General features: G+C 35.0%; 1 protein-coding gene and 1 long non-coding RNA gene across 28 annotated transcripts in view; one reads left to right on the plus strand and one right to left on the minus strand.

The window, feature by feature from the left end:
• PPFIA2 (PPFI scaffold protein A2) overlaps positions 1-19,263 on the minus strand; it is a 533,343-nt gene that overhangs the window by 338,727 nt on the left and 175,353 nt on the right. For 5 of the 24 annotated variants that reach the window (XM_027769721.1, XM_027769720.1, XM_027769722.1 and 2 more), the window contains exon 1: positions 12,214-12,588. The exons of 15 other annotated variants lie outside the window; for them this stretch is intronic. In XM_027769721.1, the coding sequence (XP_027625522.1) occupies positions 12,214-12,294 (81 nt within the window). In that variant the 5' untranslated portion in view covers positions 12,295-12,588. Of the gene's footprint in view, positions 1-12,213; positions 12,589-19,263 lie in introns of those variants that run through there. 4 more of the 24 variants (XM_006142884.3, XM_006142883.3, XM_027769718.1 and 1 more) reach the window with 1 other exon arrangement.
• Positions 5,979-19,263, plus strand: part of LOC102479227 (uncharacterized) — a 58,610-nt gene continuing 45,325 nt past the window's right edge. For 3 of the 4 annotated variants that reach the window (XR_001369961.1, XR_001369962.1, XR_333739.1), the window contains exons 1-3: positions 5,979-6,173; positions 8,695-8,875; positions 15,713-15,823. This is a non-coding gene — a long non-coding RNA (uncharacterized LOC102479227). Of the gene's footprint in view, positions 6,174-7,681; positions 7,849-8,694; positions 8,876-15,712; positions 15,824-19,263 lie in introns of all 4 variants that reach the window. The other variant, XR_333740.1, reaches the window with a different exon arrangement.

A 19,263-nucleotide genomic window follows, 5' to 3' on the forward strand; every position in this document is an offset into this window, starting at 1 on the left:
TCATCTTATCATAACCTAATCCCCATAGTTCACTTGCTCACAGCAATTTATCCAGAACTTTGCACATAGTACGGCCACAGGAATCGACGATATCCTGATATTTTTTGTTTTTCCTTCAGTGTCTCCTATGCTATTTTAATACATTTCTCTCTTAATTTATTCATAAGAAGTTTCCGTTGCTTAATATCAAGAGCCTTAACAGAGTTTTTAAATGTGTTCAAATACATGAGCTCTGAGAAACGTTTTCACTATTCTTATTTCCTTAAAAAAAAAAGGAAAGAAATAAACTTAGGACCATCCCATGCCAGAGTGGTTAAGGCCGTTGGGGCCCACATGATCAACTGCATGGTGCAAACCTTGTTCTTGGCCACTTGAGAAACATGTCAGCTGCATGTATGCACATGCCCAAAATCCTGACAGGAGAGAAGAAATAGAGGAGAAGGGATTGCACCATGGCCGTTTCCCCATGTGGGGGGGATGCCTCACTTCTCATGCCATTTCTGTCTTTTTAAGGTAAGCACATGTATCCTCTGTAAAATTGCTTCTAAAAAGAAACTTAAAAGGAGTGAGATATAATATTTCCATATTTATATTGTCAAGGGGTGTGTTTGTGTGTGTGTGTGTGTGTGTGTATGTGTATATATATATATGTATATATATATATATGTGCCACAATTTTTCAATCCATTGCTTATTTTCCTGCCCTTTCTTAACTAACAATGTCCAGTATAGATATTCGGTATCTATATTAGTTATTATGCATTAAAGCATTTTAAAGCATTTTATCACTCCAATAGTCATTATGTTCTTTTGCATATCTGGTTGAGACATCTCTTGCTTCTGTTTTTGTTTTTGATTGCCAGGGAGTGGCAAACAGAGAGAAAGAGGGAGAAAGCACACGGCCCCTCCCCCCCAAAGGCAAAGTCATGCCACATTTTCTTCTGTATTACTCCAACCTGCTGGGATTTTAGGAAAACACACACACACACACACACACGCACACGCACGCACACGCACACACACAGCCAGTGTGATTTTCAAGCTACCAAGGCAGGATTTAAACTGCTGTTGGCCATGTGGAATCTGGCTCTACACCTCTTAGCCTATAGAGCCAGGGCCAGCCTGATTCATCTCTTATCTTTATTGTCTCATGAATTCCTACAGTTTCTCACCAGTCATGGTAAATAATTATAATGTGTTGAAATCAAAACAACTTTTTTTTTGAATGGAAGAGACTGACTGGGCCTCTTTCTCCAATTGTTTTGCTCAGGCTACATATTGTCCACAATATTCTCCATTCCTTTTTCTTTAGAAGAGGAAATTTTGTTGACAGATTTCCATAGTAAATAATGTCTTTGTATTTTTTGCAAATGTGATACATCAGTTGGTATACTGAAGTAAATTATAGAAATATGATGTGAAAAGTAGGGATTATTTTCTGACCTATGATTGAATTTGATCTTTCCTTACAAAGTCAGACTCTTCTACCTTTTGTTTAGCTTAGAGTAAACTATGAGCTTCTCCCTCATCATTATCTACAATGTTTGATTTCCTCTTATTGTATTATATGTTCTGTAATTCCTTTTCCATCTTAACTATTAGATATTGGCAGAACCATTAAAATAAAATTAGGAATTGCCTAATAGGTAAAATATATTAACTTTATTTCTATTACGAATTTATGCTTGCAATCCTGCCTTGACTTTCAATGCTTCTTGGTATCTATTTTGCCCAATATACATACTATTTCCAAACTTTCCTACTCTCAAAAGTATAGAATATCATATTTATCCCATTTGCCTTTGCTAAAATGATTAGTGTAAGGTCAAAGGATGCCAACTGTCTCAATTTTCTCCCTCTCAATGAAGTTGTTCTCTCTTTCTCTGTTATAAGGTATAAGCACTTGCCAGGGAGAAGGTGAGAAAACACCTCCAGAGGGGATGGTCACACTGCAATTCCTTCTCCTCCAGTCTGCTCTCAGGACTTTGGGCATGTACACATACACAACCAGTATTTCCTATGCTGCTGTCAACCTGCACAGTTTGTCATGTGGGATCCAGTTACCCCACGTCACCAGTTGATCCACTCTCTTGAGCTTTTTATTCATCTCCTGTTCCTTCATTCTCCCCCTCCCCCAAGAAAATGAAACATTTTCCCTTCTAAGTCTAATGTGTCAGATTTTCCTTTAACTTTACTTACTCTTCTTGATTCTCCAACTTTCTTTGTCCTCTATCAATACAGGGTCAAGTACAATACTTATTTTCTTTCTGTTTTGTTTTTCAAAAGGAGTAAATATAGGGTGTTTAAGATTTAAGACTTATTATATTAAATGAGCCTTTCTCCTTTCTAGAATATCATGCTAGTCTAGGAACCAGCCTATTCAAGTAAATCTTTTTTTTTTTTTTTTTGAGGGTTTTTGCTACGAGGCATGTGTGCTCACCAGAAAGACAGAGAGAGACAGAGAGACAAAAAGAGAGAAATCACCCCTCAGGGGGGATGGCCACACCACAATCCCTTCTCCTCCATTCTCCTCTTGGGATCTTGGGCACGCACACATACATGCCTGGCATGAGTTTAAGCCACCAGGTCCGGGACTCGAATCTCAGTCAACTACAAGGGAGTTCAGCGACATAGCCATTACGCTAACTGCTGGTCCCCCTATCCAAGTAAATCTTTAGCTAAAGACAAACTCTTTCCACTTCATGGCCACCATCACCAAAAGGTTGAACTGAATGAGAATGTCTAAATCTTCAGGACCCAACATGGGTACAATGAAATCCTTTCCTTTATCTTCAAGATAAAGGAAACTAAAAATATCTAAGGGAGGTCTGCTGCAGAGAAGTTCTGCCTTGGATCGTCTCTCAAATCATGGCCCCTTGGTCAGTCATAGAATATGACTACTATTCACATGCTGAGAAAATATTTTTTAAAAATTTGTTTGTGTAACAGTTATTTTTAAATTTCTCACTTTTTTTAGAGTATTATTTCTTATCAAGGTCTTCCTCAATGAACATTTTGCAATTAATTGATTTGTTTAGCATGATGTTACCAAATTTCTAATGATTCTCTAGTATAATATCTACTTTAGCTTACTACATATTGCAATAATTGCTCCCTGAAAATGTAGGCCACATCTAAAATAAATTCTTAACAAGTGTTTCTTCAATGAAAGAAATGTTGATACAATTATTTGAATGATTTACATTATTGTTTAATCTTTAGATCCTTCCTTCCTTACTTCCATGAGTGAGAGATAGAAAGGGAGACAGAGAGACAGCACCCCCCAACAGGGTACTGATGATATAATACAGGCTCATCTTTGGCCAAACCTGGATATTCATCTTCCAAGGGAGGTCAACAGGCTCAAACTTGTCATGAGGGTCAGCTTCTCAGAAAATTATCTTTTACCATTCTGCCACCACCTGCCCCCAAAACATGTGATTCATTATTCTTCACATATTTTAACATTAAACACAATTGTATTAAAGCAAAGAATATGGTTAAACAATATTAACATATAATTCTTCAAAGATATTGAATATATATTTTAGTTTTAATAGTTTTTATGTTTTAGGATGTCAAAGAGTTCTTTTGTTGGCTTTGTTTGTAACACAAATCAAAATACACTTGAGGCCCACTTAATAATATACTGAGGGTCTACACTCAATGGTGAAAACTGAATGACTAAAGGTTATAGAAACTTAGTTAATGGTTGTGAATACCAGATACAGTGTGGGAAGAGGGCAGGCAAAGGAGTAAAGTCAGAGGAAGGACGTTAAGGAGAAAAATAGAGACAAGGCATTTATGGGACAACGAAATGATTGTTATCTATTGAAGATAACTTTATAGTATTGTCAACTGGACTGGTGAGAAATATACACATGTTGGAATATTCGCTTTGTAAGCTAAGAATCATGTGAAAGAATGTATGAAAGAAGTTGAAATAAAAAGAAATTTAAAAAATACACCTAAGGCTTCTGATAGGCCTACTGTAACTTCGAAGATGGATCATGTTAGAAAGAGTAGATGAACAATGTGCTAAATAAGACAAACAAAAACTTCTTGAAATAAATGACAAAATATGGCTTAGAAATACAATAAATTGGGCTGGCTTCATGTCCTGGTGATTAATGCCACATTACCAATTCCATGGTTGGAGTCCCAGACCAGGAGGCATAAGAAACATGTGAAACATGTGTGCATTTCTTATATGTACAAAATTCCAATACAAAGGAGAAATAGAGGAAAGGGGATTGAGATACGACCATTCCTCATGGAGGAAGATTTCTCCCTTTCCTTGTTTCTCTCTCTCCATCTCTTTGGTAAGCACACGTGCACTATGGCAAAATGTTTTTCAATAATAAATTTAAAAAATAAAAATACAAAAATGCACTTATAAGATATATCTAATATTCAAAATGGTACATAATAACAGTTAAAACTTACATTCTAGGGACAAATAGTTGGTGTAATGGCTATGTCACTGGACTCCTATGTAGCTGACTGTGGTTCGAGTCCCGGACCTGGTGGCTTAAACTTATGGTAGGCGTGTGTGCATGTGCCCAAGATCCAGAGAGGAGAGCAGAGAAGAGATTGTGGCATGGCCATGCCCCCTGGGGGGTGACTTCTCACTTTCTGTCTCTCTGTCTATCTCTGTCTTTCTGGCAAGTGCATGTGCCCGATAGCAAAAATCTCTCAAAAAAAAAAAAAACTTACATTCTATAAATACAATATTATTTTATATATAATAAGTTAAGATCTTTAAATGTTAGTTTAATATATTTTAATTATTTCCCTTAACTTATGTATATGAGATATTTAAAGTGATATCTCACTTAGAATTTTGTTTTAATTTTGCTATAGGGCATGTGCTGGAAAGAGAGAGAGAGAGAAAGAGAGAGAGAGAGAATATCCTCCAGTCAGAAAGACCAGGCTGCCATCCCTTCTCTTCCATTCTCCTCCTTTAATTTTGGGCACATGTGCCCAGCATGTTTTGTTTGTTTGTTTGTCTGAGCTTTTTGCCTTAGGGAGCATATGCTCTCTAGAGAGAGACAAGGAGAAGGAAAGTAAAAAGTCATCCCCCAGAGGGATGGCCATGCTCAAATCCCATCTTCTTCATTCTCCTCTTGGGATTTTGGGCATGCACGCACATACGCCGGCATGATTTTCAAGCCACCAGGTCAGGAACACAAACCCTGATCAGCCAAATGGGAATCCAGTGCCTTAACCACCACACCACCTTCTGGCCCCACCTCCAGCATGTTTTTTAAGCCACTGATGGCTGACTCAAAATGCACAGTCATGAGAGATCTAGCATCCATAACTATAACACCAGCTGGTCTAGCATTAATCTTTTGTAAATTTAAGGTAAGCCTAAAGAAAAATAATTATTTATAAAATGAGCTATGCTATGATTTATAAAGTACATTAATCACTAAAATAATAGCTAATAGATTGAATGCCATCTTCAAAGGAAATATAGATTTTATACAAGATTTCATAATTATTACATTGAGCAAACACACAACCTCATGAACTAAATATTCTTATTCTTTTTTTAATAGTTGAGGATGTAAAAATAGAAAAATAATTTAACTTACTTATAACTACCACCTAGTAAGTGGTAGAATCTGGTTTTGAGAGATATGCCTCTTTCTAAACAGTATGCAATTATTAAACTATTTCCAAACTATTATGCAATTTTTCTTCTTGATAATAATCCTCATTATTTGTAAAATATTTTGAAATAGTAAAGAAAAAGACAATAGGGTAATAATGGGAAACTTAACTATGAAGTAAAATTAAAAGCTGATTTGGAAATAGAATTATGTATTTGAAATTATTCAATTTACTTATGTAAATGATCTCTACATGTACATTTAAAGTCAAAGCACTTTTATCCCTTTGTTCTAGCTAACAGAATAATGTGCTATTGTGACTCTTTTCTGAGGTAACTCTAAAATTCTTGAGGGCAGAGACCAGGTGTTTTGCTCAACATTGTTAAAGTCTGGCATAATGGGGCCACTCAACAAGGTGTGTCTAATGATTTAATGAATTAACAGAAGAGAACTAATTTTAGGCATTCTCCAATTACACATGAATTTGTTCAGTCAAAAAGCATAGACACCTTCTATATGACAGATATTAGACTAGGTGGCAATAAACAAATATGGGTAAGTAAAATTAATTATTTTCTTTCTAAGAGTTCACAGTCTGGTGGTTGAGAGAGATAAGTGAAAAGTTAAATATAGTTTTAAATAATGAACAATCTAATAAACATACATTAATTACATTATGAATGTACAAGAACAGGTTGAATTAATGTTCAGGGATGATATTCCAAAATAGGTTGAAAGGTTGTAAAAGCTTCCAAAATGTACTTACAGAGGAAAGTGAATGCACATTTAAGAAGTGGGAGCATCTGTTGATGAGGATCTATACAGTATTCACAACTGGGCTGGACTGAGGTGTATTTCATGCTGGGTACAGTCTCTTTACAATCTAAATTATGTATAGTGATTGAATGCATAACTAATAATAATACTAAAATTTAAAAATGCAAAAAAAAAAAAAAGACAGGAGTATCTAACTTTAACTATGTTCATTAACCATACTCAAGAAGGGGTGGTAAGGGAAATAAAATTAAAAAATGTGTAAGAAATAAACCAAGGACACACATGCATAATGATGATAATTCTGTGTAATTCAGTGTGTCCAAGGGTTTCATTCTCTTCCCAGCACCAATCTCCTTATTTAATTCAATACACTATTTGGTGCCTAACACACAAGTATGACTGACAATGAAAAGAACATGGTGCCTGTCCCCACAGAACATACAACCTAGTAAGTAGAAACTTCTGCAAATGGAAATTATAATTTCCTATCTGAACCAGAGCCTATTCATTGATTCTATGCATGGTTTCGTTGATATACAGAGAAACCTTAAATTATAATGTTACGTATTAGGAGATTTACCCCCTGAATTTCCCTTTACGTCTGTCAATTCGATGCTAGATGAATTTATTGGCAATTTAATCATAATAAAAAATGTATTTCTGATTATGAGAAAACTATATCAGTTAGGATGAAATAACAAGATAACTAAACAAAAGCCTTAAATTTAAAATGTCAATGAGGCTCTAGTGCAAAACCTTGAAGTCACAGAGCCAAATTTCTATAAATTTCCATCCTAATAGATCCAGTTCAACTAGAATTAGAAATTTAATCGCTTAAAATATTTTTGCTGTAATTTTTAATCATTGGCATTGCAGGCAGCAGAATACAGAGGAAAGCTCAGAAAGTCATATCTTATATAACTCAGGTTTTCAGAAAGAAACCACATTATTGTTCTCAGCACTATTAAAGGCTATCTACATATCTTTTGTGAACAACAAACATGTAAAGTGGTAAAGCTGTGACCATTCAGCTGGACTTCCTTGAAAGCTACTGACTTGTTATTTGTGCTCCAGTCTCCTTCCTAGGAGTTATCCAGTATTCCAATGAAACAGCAAATTCAAGCCTGTCACTCCTAGCTGAAAATTCTTAAATTCCAAATCTAAGATCCTGAGGGTGCTTGTCAAATCTATCTCCATATTCTGAAATTTGTATGTTACTTTTGGTCATTTTATGTCTCCATTGTATTCTAGTTTTACTAAACTATATACCTTTTTCTGCACACCAGTAAGTTAGCTTTGAATGTGCTGTTGTTCTACCTGCTTGAAGAAAACACCTGTTGTCTGATCTCTGTCATTCATCATCCTGAATGGACACAACTGGGTGACAGAGGAAAATCTCAGTTCTCTCACTTAGCTGGGGACCCATGTACCTACACTACTAAGTAATTCTGAGGTAAAATGTTGATATCCCCTATCATCTGCATATGACTACTTGGCCTTTTTAATTTTTTTTTAACACAATGTGTGCTGTTCATTCTTATAGGTGTTTCCAGAGGCACCCTAAGTTTATTAACAACAAGAAGTTATAATGTGCTCTAAATAATAGTAGCAGACTCCTTAGTAGCACCAAAATGATAGAATATAAAAAATTGGGTTCTTTGCTAACTGGTCAGAATTACCTCAGACTCATTTGATTACAAAACCATGGTGCTCTATACTAACTAACAGTTCTTTCTTTTGAGTAAAGAGTCTTTATATAAGTGGTTCTTATAGCTTACTTACTGGTCTTTCTCTATTTCAAGTGCTAATTCTATCTGCCAAGTGTGAAAATACATATTAATTTAAGTTTAAAGTTCTCTTAATAAAAATAAAATTCCCTAATTAACAAAAAGTGGTAAAGATACAGTATAAAGAAAAAATATTCAAAAATACTTTGGCTTGTTGACATAGAAATGTATTTCAGCATAGTAAGATTAAAGGTTTTCCTTGACCAGTCACATGACTGTTACCTACTTTGAAGAATCCAGCTATGTGTGCTACACCAAGGCCTAGAATTAAACACCTTTACCTTTGTATCCGTTCAGCTATTGTCCCTGTTAATGTGGTTATGCCTCATTAACTAATTGAAAGAGAAAGAATTTGTTGCTTTTTGTGTTAAATTTTCATATTGTAATCATTTACCTTTTAAATATATGCACCGAGCTTATTACATAGGTTTATTAGTTGTATTCATGCTCTGGAGACACAGTTTAATAAAATCTCCTGAGATTACAATGAAGTCTAATAATTGCTTTGATAGTGATATGAGCAGGCCAAGAGGAATACAGAAAAGACATGGCATGGCATGCAGGGATGAGTGAAGACTACACGGGGAAGTAGCACATGAAACGAATCTAAGAAAACATGCCCCTATGAGCAAGTCCTGTCAAGAGGCAAAGATGATCACGGAGAAGCATGCAAAGACCTTATTTGGAAAGCAGGTAGGGCAGTTTTTTGTATGTATCTCAGATCACAAAGGGCTTCTGATGCCAAGCAAGGGAGGTGAACTTGATCTTTTAAGGAGAGTGGGTACTTAACATATTTTAAGCAGAGAAAGGACAGATGACTCATTCCATATTTTGTGGTAAAATATCTTCCCTTGGTTTTCAGTGGATAACAGGACAACAGCACTAATGGCTACTGGTATTAACACCAGGATTAAATAGCAAAGAAGTATATCCTACACAGAAATAATTCCTCTAGTGGCTTAATAGATCATATTGCGCCTATCCAAAATGAAGTGCTTTGTTAGAAAAAGTACTTTACGAACATGGTTTGTTGTTCATGAAGACTTGCATTGAACTGCAATGAGTTAAATAAATAAACATACATAGAGTAACGAGCCCCGGGAGTGTTTTTCTTCCCTACTGTCTCTGTTGACTACTAACAGAGACTTCAAAACCTTAAGACTGCAGACACAGTTTGAAAACCACTAGGTGAAGGTGTTTAGTTCTGATGAAATGTGGGGAGCCTTATCATTCACCCATACTCCTGGGAGTGCTAACACATTAAGTCATAACTTTCTAATCTAGAAGTTTGGTAGTGCTGAGAGATGCTTTTATTTGCAAAAATAGAGCTAGGAAGGAACAAAGTGAAATCATTTGGGGATATCATTTTTACAGACATAAAATTAAGAATTCATTGAGTGCTTATATGTAGACTATAAAGCATATGAGTACATATTTTATATGTGTTAAACATATATAAAATAATTTTGTTTTAAAGTAAGTTTCCCATTTGTGTATTTCCCATTTGAGTTCTATGAAGTGATAAATTCTAATGCATACATATATTGTAATTATTCTTTTCTTCTGGCAGCATTTAATCATAATTTTTGTCACCTAAAGTTGTCCATTCTAGAACTTGATTTTTCATGATAAGGAATTCATTAACCATATAGTGTGAATTGGGTGCTGGCATCACCCAAAGTCCATGCAGCTTTGAACAGAGGAATGCAGACATAAGTACTTTCATAGTAGTACAGAAGTGGGGAATTACACTTAAGGAAACTGATTTAAATTAATCGTTAGATATTCTATCCAGAACATATTTGCATGTGTGTAGAAGTATGAATGCATTTGGCTAAGTTAAAATGCACTGAAAAAGAAAGACGTGTGCTTACAATCTTCTTCAGCTTATCAGTTGTCACCTTTTCACCTTTGAACTGCTTGGGTCAAATACAGTATAAATCTATATGCTCACATTTGAAAATTGTACAGATTTCAAAAAAAAAATGACAGGACATTTAATGAGAAGAGGATACTAAAACTCAATATTATTCATACTAAGCTATCTAGAATGTTTTTGCATATGTTAACTCTTGAGCTAGAATAATTTTAAGAAAGTAAGCATTAAAATACCACTCCTCGATGCAGAATCATTTCAGAAGTACACTTATGCCATTCCATAATGAGAACTGTTTTTAAAAATGTAACTAATCATTTTCACAAGACACATTTTTGGGGGGCAAATGATCTGTTACTTTTACTTATTTTTATCTATGATATTTGATATTTCAACCAAAGCAAATATACTGTGTTAAAGTAGGTTCATATATGTAAGTAAAAAGAAAAAATGTTGTTTAATTCTTTCCTTTGAAAAGAAGTCGATTCAACTATTATAACCCTTTATCTTTATGTTTTACAATCTTTCTCGCTTTCCTCTCTTCCACCAGAACCAAAGCTGAACCACAACAGTAACAAAAAGAAAAAGACTCCAACTTAAACATATAATGCCTGTCCTCAAGAACCTCAGAATAAAATAACATTTTATGAGATTAAAAATATGCAGAAGGAAACAGTGCCAGGATTTACCAACATTTGTATTTTTTTCCCCTAAAATTCTAGGGTTTTTTTTACAGAATATATTATTACACCAACAGCACACACACAAAAGGAGTGGTTAAAAATCATTCAGTACGTTCTCAAAGAAAATCACCTGCCAGGAAAGGTGTCAGCAAGATCTTTATGGAAAGAATTGTAAAAAGCCTGTGTCATGACTGAGCATATGGAATTTACTGACCCTTCAACTTTAAGAAACTGAAGTAGAATACCTAATGTCAAATGCTGCCCTGAAGAGCCAGTCACAGGATATTGTAAAGAGTGTTTATATCTCAGGGTATGAAGAAGGGGGGAGAAAAGTAATAATTCTGTAGAACAGCCCCAGGGCGCTTGCATTTTGAATCCCTGCCACAATAACCAGATCACCACTGGGAAGTGGATATATTCTGTAACAACACAGACTTGCACTATCAGGAGACAACCATGTAAAACAGGAGAGGCAACAGGATTAAAAATAGAAATACAGAAAGAGGAGAGTAATTATATCCACTGCTTAACAGTTTGCTAAGGCAAGGGATTTTTATAAATCAGATGTGCATTTATTTTTCTGACTACCTTTACTATATTAATTCTCAAGGTATTTTGACATTGTTTTTTAGAACATCATAACTGAACAACCAAAATAATTAAAGGCCAGACTGTTTACATTTCCATAATGTAAAATATACAGGGAGAAGAGGTTCATCTTCCATTTTCATGTAATGATGATATGACTGATTTACAAAGTAAACCTTAGTACGAAAAGATGCAATTTGAGAATAAAAATGAGAGGACCTGATTTAGTGAGACTTAACCAGTTTCTAGACTGATGAATGATTTATTCACAGGCAACTGAAATATATTTAGTAGGTAACAGCTTTGTAATGCACATTTATATTTTATTATAAATCATTTTGACTTTTTGATAACACAGAAAATCTTCCATCTAATGAGTTTCTACTTTACCTCAAATTGAAAAGCATACTAAACACCGTACTTAAGCCTCCTATATTGATTGGTCATATATTGCACATATAACAAAATTAAATAACAGGCACCATGCTAAGCTATGTATACGAAATACAAAACATTTTTCTAAGCCCAGAGGACTTAGTTTGCAAAGTTCTATAAAATGTCTTTTAATTCTACTCTCTGCGAGCCATCGGAGAAGCAACTCCACAATCTTCACCATATTATAGTCATAAATAAAAATATCGGGAGACACAACACATTTCATTACCCTCAAGGAGGATGCTATAACAGATTTAAAAATCCCTGTGGAAAATCGTGTTCATTATTACCTTGCTTGAATTCACAGAATCCTAATGCCATTCTATTTCTGTATCATCCTCGTCAATACTTTCACACTGCTCAGTTTTCCTTTATTTATTTTCCCCTTTATTAAAAGTTTGACTATAGATTAACTTCCTAAGTAGTGAAGCCATTTAAAGCACACTTACTTGAAAAGTGTAAAACCGGGTCCCATTAGGAGGATGCACTTTAGGGGAGCCAGAAACGGTGTTCATATCCGAGAAAATCATTTCTGATCACAGAGACAATATAATCCACAAGGAGCTACAGATGCAGAGCAGAGAGCTTAGCGTACAGATAAATCCGTGCATGCATTGAGGGAGACTAGAGGGTAAAATGAAATCTGCCCCATCCTTCTTAGATACACAGTGATAGCATTTTGAATATTTCTTCTACATTTGAAATCGAAGCTGAAAGGTCACCAGCCACCGACCTTCTATGCAGCTAGTTCCTTTGAACATACAATGCTTGTTTAAAAAAATTTAAAACACAGAGGAAAAAAGCAAGAACCAACGATAAATGGAGCTTGTGCAGAATCTGGCAGTGCTGTGGACCTGCCCATCTGTTCCCAGTGATAATCACCTCCCTCCACCACAGTCTAGCAGAGTGATTATGCTAAATATCCTGGTTAACCAATAACATACAGTTTCATTTCAGGGAAGCATGCACAGTGTAATTCAGAGGACCTCTTCTGACTAACCTGAAGCATGTTTCACATACTGCTTAAGGCTGTATTTGGTAACAAATCACTGCTTTATCACTCTCATTTCTGTATACTAAATCTCTTTGTTACTCCTGGAAGTCTTTTTAACAAGATGTTAAATTTGTACAAAGTCTTTTTCTAAGTGAAGTGTTCTTTTGTAATTTATAGCTCAAAGTATATTATAGCTGACTAGAACACTGAAAGGCAATGCATACAATTCAGTAAGGCTCTAGAACATAGGAATATTTACAAATAAAGTGCGCCAAATATCTTTCATTTTTCTGAACTCCTAAAGAAAATCTTAAATATGAACATAATTATCATTGCCTCATTTCCCCCATATTAGCTAAAAAACATCATTAAGTTTGACAATGAATGATTTTAAAAGTATTGTATATTTGTTTGAAATAATTACAAACTTATTTCATATATGCAAAACAATAAACAAAGCATCTTTTACATGCATCAAAAATTTTGACTCAGGACCTAAAAATACTGATTGCAAATATTTAGATTGTTCTAAAAAACTGTTCATTTTTCTTTTTTCTTTTTTGATTTTTTTTTTTTTTTTTGTATAGGGCATGCATGCTCACCAGAAAGAGAGAAACGGAGAGACAGAAAGCAAGAAATCACCCCCCAAGGGATTTGGACATGCCACAATCCATTCTCCTCTTGGGATCTTGAGCACGCACGCACACATACCCGGTGTGAGTTCAAGCTACCAGGTCTGAGACTCGAACCGCAGTCGACTACATGGGAGTCCAGCAATACAGGCATTATGCCAACTGCTGGTTCAGAACTGTTCATTTTTCTATGTCTTTTACAGATCATTCAGTCTATATAAAAGATTATATTCAGATGACTTGAAAAATTTTATAGGTAAAAAAAATAATTGTTCCATTTACACATGGTTCAAAGGTGGATACTCAGGAGAGTGGAAAACAGAATAAGTCAAAGTAATGTACACATTTATATATAATCAAGAACCAGGAACCACTTCATTTGAGTCTACAGGTTTTAAAAGAATGGATCCTTTTAACTTATTACATTTGTACTTTTTTGATTCTCCAACTATGCATTATATTTAAAAGGTAAATAGGAGGAAGTAGAAAAGTGACTCTAAATTCCTTAGGTGGATTTCCTATATCCTGGGTAATTAAGTAGCAAACTTCTAAATAAGTCAGAAGGTAATTTTTCAATAAAAGCTTGATTTGAGGATAATTTCAAATTTTCAGAAAGGTTGCAAAGGTAGTACAGAGTTCCCAGATACCCCTCACTCAGTTTCCCCCATTGTCATCATCTCATATTACCATGATTTAACTATGAAACTGCATTGGTACGTTATTAACTACATTCCAGATACTACGTGAATTTTCCTAGTTTTTCCACTAATGCTCTCCTTCTGTTCTATGTTCTAATTCAGGACAACACATTCTTTTCAAGATTATTTATATTTCTTTCATGAGTGAGAGAGACAGACAGAAAGGCAACACTACCAACAGGGTCAAAACAACGTGATCCACTGAGCATCTATCAGCCGTGGATCAAGGGTACAGACTGCCTAGTATATTCAGGAAGGTGTTTGGACACTAACTCAGAACTTTCCCATGTACGTCAGCCTGGCTCAGAATCATTTACCCACTGCACCGCCATCTTGTCCCCCCAGAAAACCACATTTAGTTGCCATTTCTCTCTGGTTTCTTCTGGTCTATGACAGTTTCTCATTTTTCCTTTTTTTTTTTTTTTTTTTAATGACCCTAATGGTTCCGAAAAGTACTGGTCTAAATATCCTGTAGATGTCCCCTGATCAGTGCTTATATAGATAACGCATGTTTGACGTTTCCTTCATGACTAGACTGGGGCTATGCATCTGGGGAAGAATGCCAAGGTGTCCTTCTAAGGTGTCCATTCTATTGGTGGTATGTGGCAATCACCTAACATCACTAGTGATGTTAACTTTCATCAGTTGTTTAGCCAGGTTTTTGTACTGAAAAGGTTTTTTTTTTTTTTTTTTTTCCATTTCATACTAATTTCTTTGGAATTGGTCACAAGTCAAATATACCATGAACAGAATGGGCAAGGAAGAGTAAAATTAAGTTCTAATTTTTTTAGGATTTTGCTTTAGGGTGTGTGTAATTGCTAGAGAGAGGGAGACAGAGAAAGAGAAAGGGAAAGTGAGAAATCACCTCCTAGGGGGATGGCCACAACTTAATCACTTCTCCTCCATTCTCCTGGGATCTTGTGCATGCATGTACACATGCCTGGTGGGAGTTTGAAGCCCCCAGGTCTGGAGCTCCAACTGTGATCAGTCATAGGGAGTGCAACTATGTAACTGCTGTAACATCTGCTGTCCCCAAATTCTATATTTTTGAGGCACGAATGTCTACATATATTAAGTGGAATTCTTCCATAAAGAAAATTAATATCTTCTCTTTCAATTATTTATCTTTTCAATATTTTATTTATATCTATACAGACTCATGCATATTTATTTTATACTTGGAATTATAATTTAATATTACATAATGATTTGTTGTTCATACTGTTCCAGCTTTGGCTGCTGGGAGGTCCTTCACTTCAAGTTTGTTTCTATGTCCCTTTCACATGCCCCATTTTTTGTTTTGGAGCACTCAAATGATTATTACTTTTTAAATATTTTTCTCTTATATTAATCACCTATGGTCTGCTAAAACTGTTAATCCCCATATCTGTAATTCTAAATGTCCTTACAGGTAGATTTAAAGTACCTTTTCTTCTTCCATAAATTAAAATAATATTATTCTATTTTTTATATTACTGTTTCCCCCTCTGATTCCTTAGCCCATGTGGGATTAATTAAAAAGGACTGTAAAATACAAAAAATGGCTCTATAGACTTACTAGCTGAAGAAATCAGTGATGTATGTTAAGAAAAAAAAAAATAAAACCTGGTTCTCCCCTTTACAGATGAATGGGAAGATTGTGCATTCTCTTGTGATCGGTGGGACCATGCAGCTCAGGCTCCCCAGAGAGATGTGAATAGAAATAATGCTTCGAACACAAACCTGAATCATATCGGTAATTCAGGTTTTTTTTAAAAAAAGAAATGTTCCCCAAATAGATTGTTACTGTGCTGATATAACTGCCATGTACTTTTATGCTTACCTGTATGTTGGTTCTCATATAATTTATTCAAGAAAATGTACTAAATGTCTTATTATTACAGGAGCCAACTAATTGAATATTTCTTGTATAATCTTACATAATCCTGGTATAATCTCATGTATTTGCTGAATTTGCATCAACTAGCAAATCATTTTATTTAGAACTTTAGGGCTAATAATATATATACATACATATATATATATATAATGATAAAAAAAAAGCAGGAAGAAGAAACCGTATTAATATGTAATTAGTTTATGTAGAGTTCTTTATTCTAAATTGTCAAATATGTATTTCTTGAACCTTTTGGTCTATATATCCTATTTATAATAATAGTGCCTCATTATTCTGAAGGTCTATTTTAAAGAACTCATGTTTCTTTCTCTGTCTCGTGGCAGTAAGAAAGGTGGTATCCCATTCTGAAAATCGGTAAGGATGTAAAGTGTTGCCTTGCCCATGGTGGTTGTAGAGGCAGACAACATGACGGCATATCACAGGGTATACCATTGCCATCATTCTGGAAGCCATGAAGATTAGTTACTGGACGACTGGGCAGAGCAGAATCTGTCTCAATAAAAAATGCATGTGTTTTTGCTTATCTAAGTAACCCAGAGAAAATAATAAGCAGGAAATTTAGTCGGTCATGCTGACATATATTTTCTAGAAGAAAGAACTAGTCAATCAGGCCTAAAAAGCCCTCATGGGCCTGGACAAAACAGTCTTGGAGCAGGCTCAGTGCTGCCCTGAGTTCTATGGCTAAAACATCATCTATCACTATGTTTTCTAAGTTTTGTTAGATTGCACCATTAGATGTATAAATTTTGAAAAACCAGGTAATTGCCCTTCATCATAAATTTAAATATCATAAGGGATTTAATACATAGAATAAGTGTTGACTTTTTAATATAAGGTGGTGTTGATACTCATTTTAATGTATCAACTGAAAATTGGGTTGTTGAAAAAGTCGCAACGTATTTTTCAATGCAAAAATACGCTGTGACTTTTCCGACAACTTAATATAAGTGCCAGAGAAATTTTATATCTACCATCTTTATTAAAAAACAAAAACAAAAGAAAAAATTTTTTAGAGATTTTATACATTTCTTTTTCTCCTTCACTGTGTGTTTCCTTTCTTTATTTTCCTATATCATTTAATGTCTTTTGTCAATAGTATTATAATTTGTTATAAAAATATATGAATATATTATTCATATGTGTATCATACATTTCAATTTTTAAATTTTTCAGTAAGTGTTAGAAAGTATCTTCTGGAATGAATTGCTTTCATAAGTATTAATACATAATTTACAAAAACAGAATAAGTATATGAAATTGCTAATGAATAGTAAACATAAAAAGTATGATGCTATTGAAAAGATGTCATGATGAACTGACCAAAATTTTGTCTTTTTAAAAATGAGCTTATAAATCAATTCAAACACTACTAGAATGAAATGGGGCCCTAATTTTTAGTTTAATAGACTCATTTGTTGAGAAACTCTGATTACAGATATTCAAATATGGGAAAGAAAGAAGGTTGTTTTATTGTTATGTTTTAAATAGAAATGTTATTCAAGTCTTTTAATTTATTCTGAATATATGCTGAAATCAAAACTATGTTTTATGATGGGACCAGCAGTTAGCGTAATGGCTATGTCGCTGGACCCTCATGTAGTTGACCGCGGTTCAAGTCCTGGACATGGTGGCTTAAACTCACGCCAGGCGTGTGTGCGTGCGTACCCAAGATCCCGAGAGGAGAATGGAGGAGAAGGGATTGCAATGAGACCATCCCCCTTGGGGGGGTGATTTCTCACTTTCTGTCTCTCTCTCTGGCGAGTGCATGCACCCTGTAACAGTACACGTCTCCCCCCCAAAAAAAAATTATGTTTTATGATCAATTTTTAGATACCTTGATTAAGTATTTCATTGAATGTTAACCAGAAAACACTTGATTTACAAAAGGCATTTATTACATACCTATTAAAATCAATCACTTTATCTACACCTATGCCTGTATTTTGAGTGATCCCTTAGCTTGGCCCTTATTTAAAACCCTGTGGTAATGTAACACATTAAGATTCATGAAGGAATGTGCCATTCTGAAAAGGAAGAATGGTTTGAATGTAGGCAGACCTCCCCAGCTGCAACACTGTTCTCAGAATCATATATTTTAGGAAACAGTACATATAGAAGGAGAAAATGATTCTCTTAAAAATAACCATGTCCTTGCATACTTCAGAGAGTATTCACACACTGATTTAAATAATTAGCAAACATATATATCTGCACATTTGAGGTGTTGGATAAATGTTGGGAGACTGAATGAATGTCTTCCCTTTCTCTGTATCTCTGTCTCTTTTCTCTCCATCCTGTGACAAAAACCTAAAAAAAAAAAAAAACCTCAAACTTTAATATATTCTCAGAATATGCTTAAAAAAATATAGTGAGAATGGTGAACTCACTGTGCCTTGCCAAATAAGGATAATAATACCTCACTCAAAAACTCTACTGCAATAGGGAACCAGCAGTTAGCGTAATGGCTATGTCGCTGGACTCCCACGTAGTCGACCGCGGTTCGCGTCCCGGACCCGGTGGCTTAAAACTCATGCCGGGTGCGTGTGCGTGCGTGCCCAAGATCCCGAGAGGAGAATGGAGGAGAAGGGATTGCAGCGTGACCATCCCCCCTGGGGGGTGATTTCTCGCTTTCTGTCTCTATGTCTCTCTCTGTCTGTCTGGCGAGCGCACACGCCCTACAGTGAAAAACCTCTAAAAAAAAAATAATAATAAATAAAAAAAAAAAACAAAACTCTACTGCAATAAATTAAATATGATTAAGGAAGTGAAAAACCCAGCACACTAGCCGTAAAAAATATCCAAATTTGCTTTCATTTTCCTTTTTGTCTTTTTTTTCCAATGGAAAAATACAAAGAATAAAGTCTCAATCAAGTTCAAATTACTAGTAGAACTTCATAGAATAGATTTCAGAAAGTCTCAAAATCCATGAGAATAAAATTATAAGTAAATGAATATATTTATTAACTAAATTCAATTATTTAATAAAAAGTCAATATCTCCTCCATAAGCTGCAAGCTTAAGATTTTATTAGCTTTTAGGGACCAGAGTGGGTATAATGGCTATGTTGCTGGACTCCCATGTAGTCAACCACAGTTTGAGTCCTGTACCCAGTGGCTTAAACTCATGCCAGGAGTGTGTGTGTGCGGGCCCAAGATCTTGAGAGGAGAATGGACGAGAAGGGATTGTGGTATGGCCATCCCCCAGGGGGTGATTTCTCATTTTCTGTTTCTCTGACTCCCTCTCTTTCTGGCAAGCGCACACATCCTATAGCAAAAACC

This window comes from Tupaia chinensis, unplaced genomic scaffold (genome assembly GCF_000334495.1).
Source record: "Tupaia chinensis unplaced genomic scaffold, TupChi_1.0 Scaffold000085_1, whole genome shotgun sequence".
In the NCBI taxonomy this organism is placed as follows: Eukaryota; Metazoa; Chordata; class Mammalia; order Scandentia; family Tupaiidae; genus Tupaia; species Tupaia belangeri.